Below are 13,607 nucleotides of genomic sequence, written 5' to 3'. Positions count from 1 at the left end.
AATTTAAATATATCTGTAAGTCCCATGACACACAATACCAGTGCTTTTAACTGTAATCAGAGTTAAATACTCTGTCTCAAGAAATATTTTTAAAGTGATGGCATATCAGAGATTAAAAGTTAATATGTATTTGTTACTAATTTTTTCCCTTCCTAGTTTTCAGTTGCTAGAACAGCTATTTGAGGATTTGGTAGTAAATTGACAACAAAGGGTTGAAAAGTTTTTACAGTATAGAGGAAGTAGAAATATCCATTAAGTATTTTTTGTTGACTAAGTGTCTTAATCTCAAAGTTTTAGATTTTAGATGTTGCCAATAAATTAGATATATCAAGTTGAAAGATGAGGTTTTATTTGTTGTACAAACATAGTAAAATTTATAAAAGAAATTTGCTTAGTCTTCTGTGGCCTGGCCAAAGCAAAAATTATAATGTCAAAAACTGTTCATATTACCTGGGTCTTCATGTCATTTGTAATTCAACAGAAAAGCTCTTGAGTATATATTTTGTGTCACAGAATTGAGATTTGCTTTGAAATGTCTGATATTATAACACTATTGAAATTGTCATGATGGTATGGTTATCCATACTCTCTGAGCTGTTCCATTATTTGGAATGTAAAAGCATATTAGTTAATAGATGTCTCCTAGTCAAAATAGAAATAGATTGCATTTAGTTTATTCTAGTGTAGTGAATTTTTTTAAAAAGTAAGTAAGTGATGGGAAGCAAGTGTGCCAAATAAAAAGTTATCAGCAGTGTACCATCTTTGTTGTTTATTCTAACTTCTAAAAGCTCTGATCTTTTTATGCAGTCCATAGGAAAAATCTGTCTTATACACAGTAAAGGAAATAACAAACCTTTTACACAAGCCTTCTGGAAACATTGTTATTCCATAATTGGTGTGTGTATATATGCATATGTGTTTCTCTAATGGATTAAGCCAAATGGCTCCTTTCCCTAAGTTAGAGACAGAGAGGGGAGAACTTGTAGAGAACCAGGCAGCAGTGTTTAATAACTGGAGCTGATTTTAAATGGGCCATACTGGAGTTTAAACACAATCCTTCCTATCTTAAGATGTGTGATCTAACTGTAATTGTACTGTATACACTGTGGACAGGTGATAGTGGGAGCTCAAGACAAGAGTTTTGCTGCAAGTTTCTGCAAGAAGTATGTAGTCTCAGAATAGTTGTTCTGCCTCTGATCCACAAAATGGGCATGATTAGAAAACACAAGGATAGGAAATGCAACGTATTCTTTCAGCATGACAGAAATAGCAAACTATGTAAATCTCATGTCTGATGTATAGGGACACTAATATGGGCAGTGTAAACACACTTATAAAAGTGAACAATTATAATAAACAGGATAAACAATTAAAATAAATATAGGTTTATTTTAAACTAATATATTTGTAAAAATTTAATAGGAAACTTAATTTATGTATGTTTTGTATTCTTCCTGATCTATAGAGGACTGATTATTTGAGCCAGTGTTATTACAACAGTTAAGTTCAAGTTAATAAAAGTGATGGAGCTACGAAATAGACTATAGTATAATTAACCTAATATAAATATATAATTTTTTCTTGCAATATATAGAGGGTGCCAAAAAATGTGTACACATTTTAAGCAAGGAAAAAACTATTAATCGTAGTACTGAGTATATACCAATCACAAAAGATGAACACAAGTCACGTCTGACTTCTGCAATTACAAGAGGTGCTCAAAGTCGTTACCATCAGCGTCCAGACACTTCTGATTACGGCCAACTACTGCTTGAGCACAGATAACATCGCTTAAAATGTGTATACATTATTTTGGCACCCCCGTGATATATAATTTTTCCTGCAGTTTTTTGGTTTACTTTAAACTTCTTCTGTGATGCCATTTTTCTCTTGTCAAAAAAGACAGCCAAGTTAATGTTGGCTTTTATTTTTCCTTCAAATCCTTTCATTTTTCTAAAAGATAGTGCTTCCATCAATACTGATATTAAATGGAGGGCATTATAATAAGGGCGACATGTTAAGAGAAATAGCTCCCCTTCTCCTAAATATCGGTGTTATAAAATCGCCACTAGTCTTAAAGAGCCACGCTTACCTTGGAGAAGTATTTTAAAACCTAAGTATGTTGAAACTAGTCTGTTTGTAAAAAGAATTAACTTTTGGTTGTGAGGCTGTTCCTGTGGATCTCGAAAGAGCTGCCTCCGACATTTGCCAAATTATTGTGTAGAATGGCTGTATTTTTAGCTATAGATTTACTGATAAAATGAATGATTCTTGTGTTTGCTATTACACAAATACAAATAGATGTAAAGATTTCTGTCAGCTAGAAGACTTAATTATATCTGCATTTCCAGTGTACTGACACAGAGTTCATTTGGTTAGTGGAATAACAAGTAAAAGTGCTGCTTTGGACTTTTTTTTTTACTTATTAATGAGTAACTAGAAATATATAATCTCTTTCCTTCTTTTCAGAACAATTAATATACTGTCACAGTTGTACAATTGACTTGAATTTTATCTCAAGGAGTGTACTTTTCTAAAAAGGTATAATCTTGCTAATACTTTTCTACTGGTTTTACAGCTGGCATCCCTCGTTCAGTATTAAAAGATTGGCGTAAAGTCAAGAAGCTGAAGCAAACTGGGGAATCCTTTTTACAGGATGACTCCTGCTGTGAGATAGGGCCTAATTTGCAAAAGTGTCGAGAATGTAGACTTATTCGGAGTAAAAAAGGAGAAGACTCAACCCATTCACCAGTATTTTGTAGATTTTACTACTTTAGACGGTAAGTGAAAATACATAATTGGGAGAAAGTATGTTTATTAGATACTAGAAATTATACTATCATTCTGAGGGTCCCTTCTGGAGACAGGAATGAGTCTTTGAGCCTCCTTGTTTCTGAAACATAAAAGAATATTAAACTTTTTTAATGCTGAATTTAATAATAGCTAACTGTTGGACTAAATCCATAGTTACATTGCTACATGTATTCATATAGCCTTTCTCTTCTGAGATTTATTCTTAATGAGAAAATATTAGTAGTTTTTCCTAGTAGTTTGATGTAAAGATTTTTTTAAACATTTACATACTTTGGCCAAAACAGTGTTGCATTGATACCTGTACATTAGCTAATAATCACATAGTCTATAAATCTAGGTATTTTAGGCATTAAAATAAAGTCAGTGCATTACGTTGGAATACCCCCAAACTTTTGTCTTGTTAAACATAGTTAGCTATGAAAATATGAGTTCTAAGATGACAGGAAGGATTTGTTAGTACCATGTCACATTTCATAGGTTTTGTAGTAAATATAAAAACAACTTATAGTTGTTATTAATCTGTATAGTACTATAATAATATTACTAAATACTTTAAATACTAAAAACTTATAGATAGACTTGTAAGAGTGCAACTAAAGAATAACTGGATAGCCCAACCAGTAGAGACTAATGTCTCAGATTCTAGAATCAGTCATTCTTGGGTTTCAGTCCACTTCTGTCCCTTAGTTCCTGTATGACTTGATTAACTGTGGTTGAACTTACAGCTAAGCCTGACTCATCTTCATAATGTGAATGGTAGTGGTACCTACCCATCTCAGAGACGTTTCATGAAGATTAAATAAGATAAAGTACACAAAGTCCTTACTATAGTACCAAGCACTTATAAAATGCTCTATTAATGTTAGTTGCAGTTATTTTCCTAATCGTCATCACCTTCTTCCTAAGAATAAGAAGTTAGACACTTTGCTCTGGCAAATATATTATGCTGGTGGCCCAGTAGAGATCCCAAAAGTATGTATGTGTTGGAAGTCAACAAGTTCTGTTTTATTTCTTCATGATCTTTACAGCTAATAATCCCCAACTTCAAAAAATAGTTACACAAGGTAGTATACATGGAAGTGCAGGAAAATATGAAAAAGGAATCAACAGGAAAGTAGGTTTGAAGAGATAAGAAAATCTTAGAAAAGTGAAGGAAAGAACTGCTCAAGTATGGATAATAACATAAAGCTGAAATAAGATGATGGGTTATATCAAAGGGAGAAGTTTGGTTTTAAAATAAAGGGAAAGGGTAAGGTAAAAGTATGGGGAAAAGAGGTGAAAGGAAATCGTGGTGGCGTTAATTTGAAAAATAAGTAATGACTTATAATAAACTTTCGATATCCCCAGTTTGAGAATAGAGCAATTACAAAGCTAATTGAATAAACACCAGCTAGTAAGAGAATGGCAATTTTGCCTTCCATTTACCCTAAATCTCTCTGAATTGAATAGCTACATTAATTGGATGTCAGAAGCTAAAAGGAAAGAAGCAGTTGGGTTCCTAATAAACTTACCTTTGTTCCTCTAAATTACAGTAATAAAGTGTCATTTTGATTAATTAAAAATATGTATGTGTACTTGGCATTTTTTTAATCCAGTGAAAAAAAGAAAGCCTTAAAGTGATTTAAGGCATTTTCAACTGTAGGGTTTCCTGATTTAGATTATATATAATATAACAGCATGCCCTAGGCAGCATTTGGCTAACATTTTAAATTTGTTCACATCCAAACACTTGGATGTAGTTTTCATTTGATTGGAGTTAAGTAATTAAGTGATACAGGCATTCTTATTTCTTGAAATAACCTAAAATTCGTGCTGTATATCATTGCCTTTTGTGTAACACTCTGGGAGTCATCTTAAGTTGTTTAAATTTAATAAAAGTGTATGTGTATGTGGACTATCCCATTTTCTTGTGTTTTAATTGTAAATATAATTCTGTATATTTAACATAAAAATATAAATATATAAATTTACAACTACAAGATAACTGGGGCTGGTTATTTGGTATCTAATGCTGTTATGTTTTAATGTTTCAGATTATCATTTAGTAAAAATGGAGTGGTTAGAATAGATGGTTTCTCTTCTCCTGACCAATATGATGATGAAGCTATGAGTTTATGGACACATGAAAATTATGAAGATGATGAACTAGACTTAGAAACTTCGAAGTACATCTTGGATATAATAGGTGATAAGTTTTGTCAATTAGTAACATCTGAGAAAACAGCTTTGTCCTGGGTGAAAAAGGATGGTAAGGAAGTTTAAATATTTAAAACATGCAGTTGTATAAATTTCATTTATACAACTCTCTTTGAAGTATATTTAATCTATGGGAGAAGTCCCTGTTCTTACCTAGTCTTGCTTCCTTTTAATTTTGATGACACTTATTATGTGGAAATACACGGGTATGCATTTAAGATAATGGATATTTCCTAGTTAAGGTTGAATTGAATGGATTAACCGTTCATAAAATCACAATAGCATTTTGCTGTTTCTGCCATTATGACATAGTTTAACATGTTAAAAACACTTTGGATGCGAAATTGGGAAATATCAGCATTTGCCATATAAAGACATATTCCATCCCAATTACTTAAATTTTTAATCTGGTGTGGTTCACCAAAGTCTTAGAGTTAGGTGTTATATTTGAATCTCAACGGGTATGCATTTAAGATAATGGATATTTTCTAGTTAAGGTTGAATTGAATGGATTAACCGTTCATAAAATCACAATAGCATTTTGCTGTTTCTGCCATTATGACATAGTTTAACATGTTAAAAACACTTTGGATGCGAAATTGGGAAATATCAGCATTTGCCATATAAAGACATATTCCATCCCAATTACTTAAATTTTTAATCTGTTGTGGTTCACCAAAGTCTTAGAGTTAGGTGTTATATTTGAATCTCAACTTTTTCTACTACTACCGTGTTTCCCAGAAACTAAGACCTAGCCAGACAATCAGCTCTAACACGTCTTTAGGAGCAAAAAGTAGTGTGAGACCCGGTGTTATATAATATAATGTATTGCATTGTATTATGTAAAACCAGGTCTTATGTTATAGTAAAATAAGACCAGGTCGTGTATTAACTTTTGCTCCAAAAGACACATTAGAGCTGATTGTCCGGATAGGTCTTATTTTCAGGGAAACACGGTAGCTTAACTATCTATGAAATGGGAATGATAACTACTCATAGATTTGTTTAGAACATAGTCATATTAATTGTGTTTACTTATGTATATCACCTATCATGACTAAGTGCTGTAAATGGTAGCTTCTTTTCCTTCCCCTCCCTTAAATCAGTGGTTTGTACCCCCACTGGACATTTAGCAATGACTGGAGACATTTTTGGTTACATAAACTGAAAGGTGTCACGGTAGAGTACTAACATCTAATGGGTAGAGGCCACAGATACAACTAAACATAGTGCATAGGGTACTACCCCACAACAGAATTTTATAATTAAAAATGTCAAGATTGAAAAACTTTCAATTAGATGTAAGTATATTTTCTGAAGGGAATTAGTAATTACTTCAAGATCTGCTGTTGATCTTTAGTTAACATAGCCTTCAAAGTTCCTGGTTTGCCTTTTACATTTTTATTTTTATGTGTTTCAGCTAAAATTGCCTGGAAAAGAGCAGTGAGAGGAGTTCGGGAGATGTGTGACGCATGTGAAGCAACATTGTTTAACATTCATTGGGTCTGCCAAAAATGTGGATTTGTGGTCTGCTTAGATTGTTATAAGGCAAAGGAAAGGAAGAGTACTAGAGGTTCGTTTTTAACTTCATATAAATTTAAATTTTTTTATAATTTTCATTTCTCTAGGATCACTCATCTGGAAAATTAGATGTGTGGGTATTTTTTTCTACCTTCCTTAATTACAAATATATAGCATTAAGGAAATTTTGTGACACTTGTTTTTAAAAAGGAGTAGCTACAGTTTATGAATGGCCAGATATTCTAGAATAAAATTGCATTTACAGTAGTAACTCGGTTTTCGAACGTAATCCGTTCCAGAAGACCATTCGCTTTCTGAAACGTTTGAAAACCGAGGCACAGTTTCCCCATTAGAAACCAAGGCACAGTTTCCCTATAGAAAGTAATGCAAAATGGATTAATCCATTCCGGACCTTTAAAATCAACCCCTAAAACTACAAATTTAGCGTGAATTTTACTATCTAATGATACCATAGATCCATAAAATTTATGATGTTCGTAAACCAAAACGTTCTTCAACGGAGACGTTTGAAAACCAGCGTACTACTGTATATCTTTTTAGCCTGATTTGTACATTCACCCTCACCCTCTCATTTCAAGCAGTTCCTTACCATGGCCCAAATTTACATTAGGCTTTACCGTTTTTAAATGCTAATGTGTAGGTGCCTGAAGTCACTTCTAGAACCTGTTAGTAACACAGCTACCTAATACTGGTAATATTGAAAATACTAAGTTATTTGGGGTAAAGCCTTAATATAATGAGAGGATTCAAATCGTGCAAGTATTAGAAGTAAAATCATGTTTAGTGGTAGACTGTTCAATGTCTAAAAAAATAAATGTCATTTTTATTCCATTCAGCTCTTTTTCTTAGTGGTATATCAGATAGATGAACCATGGTTTAGCCATCAGTATCTTTTCCACTGATAGGATTACTAAACCTCATCCTTTCTGATCCTTTTTTTATATACCCAGCACTTACCAAAGAGACCTGAGCAAGTAGGCAAGCATGTCGAAACATTTGCCAAGTGTTACTGTGATGTGCAGAAGATATTAAATACGAATAAAATGGGAAACCATAGTAAAGAATGCATGTTGTGAAATTAAGTATCTTCAAAACCATGAAAATATATTTGGATATTTTCAGTTGATGGAAGTAGCTGCATTGCTATAAAACTTCATGACATGTATCTTATATTTTTCTGGTTCCATATTTTGTTTTCCTTTTGCCAAATTAAGAAGAAATTAATTTATGCTTTGCTATATTGTGTATGTATGTATATATATATATGTGTGTGTGTGTGTGTGTGTGTGTATTTATATATTTATATGATCATGAATCCTGTTTTGAAAAAAATAGGGTATGTATAATAAACCTAAATGGTTGTATTGCTGTTGATTTTCAGTGTTATTAATTTTGAAAGTATAGCCTTGTCATTCACCATATCAATTTTTTTAGTATAATCTATGTCTTGAGGTATAGTCTATTATCTATATATCTCCTTATTTCACTGTTAAATATTGTAATTAACTTACATTGACTGCCTTGTAGCTTATAGTTTTATATAGTGGTAATTAACATAAGTGTCTAAAGTGTAAGCAGTTAGAAAACATTTACAAATTACAGTGGTACCTTGGTTTTTGAATGTCTCCATTGATGAACATTTCAGTTTACGAACGCCGTAAATTTTATGGATTTATAGTATCATTAGATAGTAAAATTCATGCTAAATTTGCAGTTTTAGGGGTTGATTTTTAAGGTCTGGAACGGATTAATCCATTTTGCATTACTTTCTTTGGGGAAACCGTGCCTCAGTTTTCAAATGTTTCAGAACTCGAATGGGTTTCCGAAATGGATTATTTCCAAAAACCAAGGTACCGCTGTACTATGTAGGCTTTGGAGGGGAAAGTCAGAAAGCTTTTTAAAAACCAGTTTTAGACTGGATTTGAATTTTATTTAGTATGAGACTTTTTTGTGAAATAATGGTTTTAGATTTTTTTATGCTGAATTTAATGAGCTTTGTAGTATTTATTGACGCTCTTAAAGCCACATCATTAGTAGCTATCTATCTATCTATCTATATATATATATATATATATATATATCTATGTCATTAAATTTGTAGAGTAGATCTTAAGATCGAAGTATTAAATAGTTTTCCTATGTATGTATATGCCTTGTGCTATTTCTTAACTATGTTAACAACTCCAAGCATGGAGCCTTCTTTGAAGTCAAAAGTAGCAATTAAATAACTACTGTTAAACAAATTTTGAGGCCAAAATCTTTACTGAAAGAAAGGGTTTATTGAGCCAAATGCTACCTGGGAACACCAGGACCTGGGGCATGCAATCCGACCTACAAACATGTCTGAAGTCCTGGAGTTGAAGGGCACTTTCCATACATTATGTTTAGAGGGAGAAAGATTTAAGTTGTTTTGAAAGAATTTACATTTGGTTACAGATAAGGGGGAGAGGGGGGAAAAGGTGAAGCGGGGGGGCAGTTCTAGGGTAGGTACACAGTCTGTAAGGAAGAAATATTTACTACTTTTGATTGGTTATGGGGAACATTCCTGAAAATTCCTGCATAATGATGCAATGGTGGATGGTAATCAGTACAGGAATTGATTTCAAGTTCCAACATAGATTCAGGAATATGAGCAGTCTACTGTTAGTTGACCCACAGCTATTAACGGGTTAACCCTTGTCTCTTTCTCTCACTTTTTGGTGCTTTGTAATTTAGGACATCTCAGAATTTTTCTTCTTTCACTATAAAGTAGCAACTTTTCCACATATCTCATGACAATTCTACATGTCTTTGAAGCATGAAAGAAAATAAGTTAGCAATAGTGTCAAACTTTGTATCAGTTTGTTTAGGCAAATTCCATGTTTGGCACAGAAAATAGCTGAGTTCGAGGATTAACTACAGAGAAGCTAGAATCAGACAGAGAAGATTGAGGTGACTAATACATTAATAATAAAGAATGGTCATTTTAGAAAAGGCTAACATGTCAATTTATATCCTGTTTTTATAAAATTCTTAGAATGGTGTGTCTTTATTTTTTTAAGAACCATATATTTGAAGCCTACTGTTGACATTTTATATAATCATTAACCTCTATATATAAGCCATTAATTTTATATAATTATAAAACCATGACTGATATAAAAATACATATGTTACAATCTTACAGATAAAGAACTGTACGCTTGGATGAAGTGTGTGAAGGGACAGCCTCATGATCACAAACATTTAATGCCAACTCAAATCATACCTGGTTCTGGTAAGTATAAATGTACATTTTTTACTTAGCAGTGTAACGGCTCTTGGTTGTTTCAGATTATTTGGGCATGTGGAGGAGTATAATAGAATCGAGAGGTAAGGTTTATCAGGTCTTTTAAATTGTTTTTGCTCAGTTCTTAGAACCCTCTATGTAATGAAACTACCCTGCATCCCCAAAAATAAGACCAAGCCAGACAATCAGCTCTAATGAGTTTTTTGGAGCAAAAATGAATAATAATTCCCAGTATTATATGTATTATATTACATTATGTTATGTTATATTTATTATATTATTATATATATTACATTATAGTATATTATATTATACCCGGTCTTATATTAGATAAGACCCAGTATTATATCATATCATATACCATATTATATTATATAAGACCGGGTTTTATAGTATTAAGTTTTGCTCCAAAAGATGCATTAGAGCTGATTGTCCAGCTAGCTCTTACTTTTGGGGAAACACAGTAGCAAAAAAGGGCCAGCCCTAGTGACTAAGATAAAGCCACAGAGGAACCATTTTAGAAGGGGAAAACTAGAATGTCATGAAAAAGTTTATTACAGATTTATGATGAAAGGATGTTCTTCCCCCCTTTTTTAACATACTCAATTTTTAATAATAGAGGTAAGAGAGAAAAGAATAGAGAACGTGAATTTGGATTAATGATCAAACCTGAAGTTGATGGAAGGGATGAAGAAAAAAGTGGAAGAAGTCAAACGGCATAAGAAAACTTCTACAAGAAAAATGGGAAAAAATAGTTCATAATCTAACAATTAGTTGTAATGTTTTTTTATTAACCACTATTGTTTTGTAGTTTTGACAGATCTTCTAGATGCGATGCACACTCTTAGAGAAAAATACGGTTTTAAATCCCATTGTCATTGTACTAACAAACAGAATATACCAGTTGGTAATTTTCCTACAATGAACGGTGTGTCTCAAGTGAGTATAAATCTCTAATTGTTCAAATAAAATGCATGGTTAAGTTAATTTTGATACTTGAAATCCAGTTTAGGACTTGTATTTTATAAATTATGTTTTCTATGTTACTGTATAAATATAACTACGACTTTTAACTCTGAGTAATGAAGAGATAGTATTTTAAAATTAATTGTTCTACCTTTGTAGGTTTTACAGAATGTTCTTAATCACAGTAATAAAATTTCTCTGTGCATGCCTGAGTCTCAGCAGCAAAATGACCCTCAGAAGTCTGAGAGTAATGGCAGCAACAGTCCAGGGAGTGATGTTAGCACAGACAGCAAGTTAACTCCTCCAGAATCCCAGTCTCCACTGCACTGGTTAGCAGATCTTGCAGAGCAAAAGGCCAGAGAGGAAAAAAAAGGTAAATATAATTAATTATCTAAGTATACAATTGACCCTTGAACGACATAGGTTTAAATTGCCTGGGTACATTTATGTGTCTATTTTTTCTTCAATAAGTACCTGCACTGTTTTCAATTCGTCGTTGGGAGTCCACAGATGTAGAGGGTCAACTATATGCATTTATCTACATCATTTTATATAGGGGACTTGAGCATCCACGGATTTTGGTAATCTGTCGGGGCGGCGGTGGGGGATTCCTGGAACCAGTTTCCCACAGATACCTAGGGACGTTTTGGGTTAGTCAAAAGTTATCCACAGATTTTTGACTGCCTGGGGAATTGGCACCCCTGTCCTCCCACATTGTTTAAGGGTGAACTATATAATAGTTATAACCAACAATGTACTATTACACATTAATGTACTATTCACTCAAAACAATTTACTTTTGTCTTTTGCTTGCATTATGGCTTAGGTTCAGTAAAACTTTGTCTTATTAGGAACCTGCCTCCCTATGGTTGCATCAAATTTAGTTGCAGAATCATTTGTGGATGAGCATATCAGTAAAGCCACCAGGGCAATAGATTTGTTACTTACCTATACTTTCTCTCTGTTCCTTTTTCTTACCTATACTTTCTATCTGTCACAGATAAAAATGCTAGCATTTTTATCTGTGACAGATATAAACTCAGCTAAATGTCTAAGAGATTGAGGAAGGCCTTTTCATATTCAAACTGTTTGACTCCATTTTGAAGGATTAACCTGGTCTCTGGTGTGTGTTGAGGTGAATTAATTGAATTAGTCACTGGTGCTACTGGTTTTAACTCACTAAAATATAGGGTGCCAGTTTTGTCTGTACTTTGGCAGCATGCTTAATTTTATTTGAATTTTATAAAATGATTTATTTCAGAAAACAAAGAATTTGCCCTTGAACAACCAATTAAAGAAGAGAAAGAACAGGACAATCCTGATTCTCCAAACAGCAGAACATCACCTCCTGTGTCCCAGAATAATGAACAAGGTTCAACTTTACGGGATTTACTGACCACAACAGCTGGCAAGCTACGTGTGGGTTCTACAGATGCTGGCATTGCTTTTGCACCAGTATATTCAATGGGAACCCCAGTAAGTGAGCTAACATATTTTGGCTTTCACATGGGCCTTAAATTTAGATGATTTGGAGATTTGGTTGTGAACTATAGAATAAATAGATGCAGTTGAAATCAAGTATACCAAAATACTGGGCATATTCATATTTGCATTGTAACTCGTAAAAGCTTGAGACTTTGTTTTTTTCCAAGGTGAAAAAGGTTAGGGGAGAAGCATTCTGACTCCAGAAGAACCCTAAGATACTCCTTCAGATTTTGAAAACCATCTGCTTAGTGGGGGGAAAAAATATGGAAGTAGATGTTTCGTTACTTAAAATATTTAGAAACAGATTTTTGCTTTAATTATTCACCAAAGAAAAATAAAAGCAGACTAATTGTATAGATAGACATAAATTTTTAGTGGTTTTTAAAAGTATGGGGAATTCCACCTGTCTGTCCTTTCTCCTCTGCCCCAGTCCTAAAACAATATGAAAGGTAGGAAGGCCAGACTTCTATTTTCTGCATACCTGGCCTCACATGGAGACCACCAAACTTCCGGTTTCCATCTATCAGGAACAGTGTAAGCAGTAGAGATTCATATCCACTGACATGATTACCTGTTCTTGAAGGCAGGTATATTGTTTGTGTTGGTTGTTTGCTATGTTAGTAGAAAATCAAAGTGAAAGTTTTAAAATGTAAATGTTTCTTCTCAAAATACAATTTTTTTTTCCCTAATAGACTGGTAAAAGTGGAAGGACTATGCCAAACATTCTTGATGACATAATTGCTTCAGTTGTTGAAAACAAAATTCCACCAAATAAAGCATCTAAGATAAATGTAAAACCGGAGCTAAAAGAAGAGCCTAAAGAAAGCAGAAAATCTGCCACAGATGAGAACAATAAATTGTACAGTGATATACCACATTCTTGGATCTGTGAGAAGCATATCCTTTGGCTTAAGGATTATAAAAATATTAATAATTGGAAGCTTTTCAAAGAGTGTTGGAAACATGGACAAGTGAGTATTTTAAGCTGATTTAATACACACTCTTAGTGTAACTTAAGCTTGTTGGAACAGGCAAAATGGCTTTCTCCTTAGGGATAGAAAGAAAGGGGAAAAATACTACTTAACACATTTGGAGTGGAAGTAAGATGTCAGAAACACCGTAAAAGTTACCAGATGATTTTTTCTGAATTCTTGTGGCCAGATTTATATGAATTAACAGGGAAGCACTGATTTTTTTTGACTTACTAGTCAACTGACTTTTAATAAAGCTTGTATTTACAAAGTTTGGTACCTCCTTTATTTTTTTTACATTTATATTTTTACCCAATTAACAGATTCATATCTGCTATTAAAGTATTAATACTAGAAGCATTTTT

General features: G+C 33.0%; 1 protein-coding gene across 15 annotated transcripts in view; it reads left to right on the top strand.

Moving 5' to 3' along the window:
- Window positions 1-13,607, top strand: part of JMJD1C (jumonji domain containing 1C) — a 267,004-nt gene that overhangs the window by 234,368 nt on the left and 19,029 nt on the right. For 13 of the 15 annotated variants that reach the window (XM_081074645.1, XM_081074651.1, XM_081074659.1 and 10 more), the window contains 8 exons: window positions 2,579-2,780; window positions 4,848-5,062; window positions 6,431-6,583; window positions 9,719-9,808; window positions 10,632-10,759; window positions 10,946-11,159; window positions 12,048-12,262; window positions 12,964-13,242. In XM_081074645.1, coding sequence (XP_080930771.1) covers window positions 2,579-2,780; window positions 4,848-5,062; window positions 6,431-6,583; window positions 9,719-9,808; window positions 10,632-10,759; window positions 10,946-11,159; window positions 12,048-12,262; window positions 12,964-13,242 — 1,496 coding nt within the window. The remainder of the gene's footprint in view (window positions 1-2,578; window positions 2,781-4,847; window positions 5,063-6,430; window positions 6,584-9,718; window positions 9,809-10,631; window positions 10,760-10,945; window positions 11,160-12,047; window positions 12,263-12,963; window positions 13,243-13,607) is intronic. The other 2 variants (XM_081074653.1, XM_081074652.1) reach the window with 2 other exon arrangements.

The sequence above is a fragment of the Rhinolophus hipposideros genome, assembly GCF_964194185.1.
Source record: "Rhinolophus hipposideros genome assembly, chromosome: 15".
Taxonomy (NCBI): domain Eukaryota; kingdom Metazoa; phylum Chordata; class Mammalia; order Chiroptera; family Rhinolophidae; genus Rhinolophus; species Rhinolophus hipposideros.
Note: the sequence above shows the minus strand (reverse complement) of the source record. Positions and strands in the feature narration are given on the sequence as shown.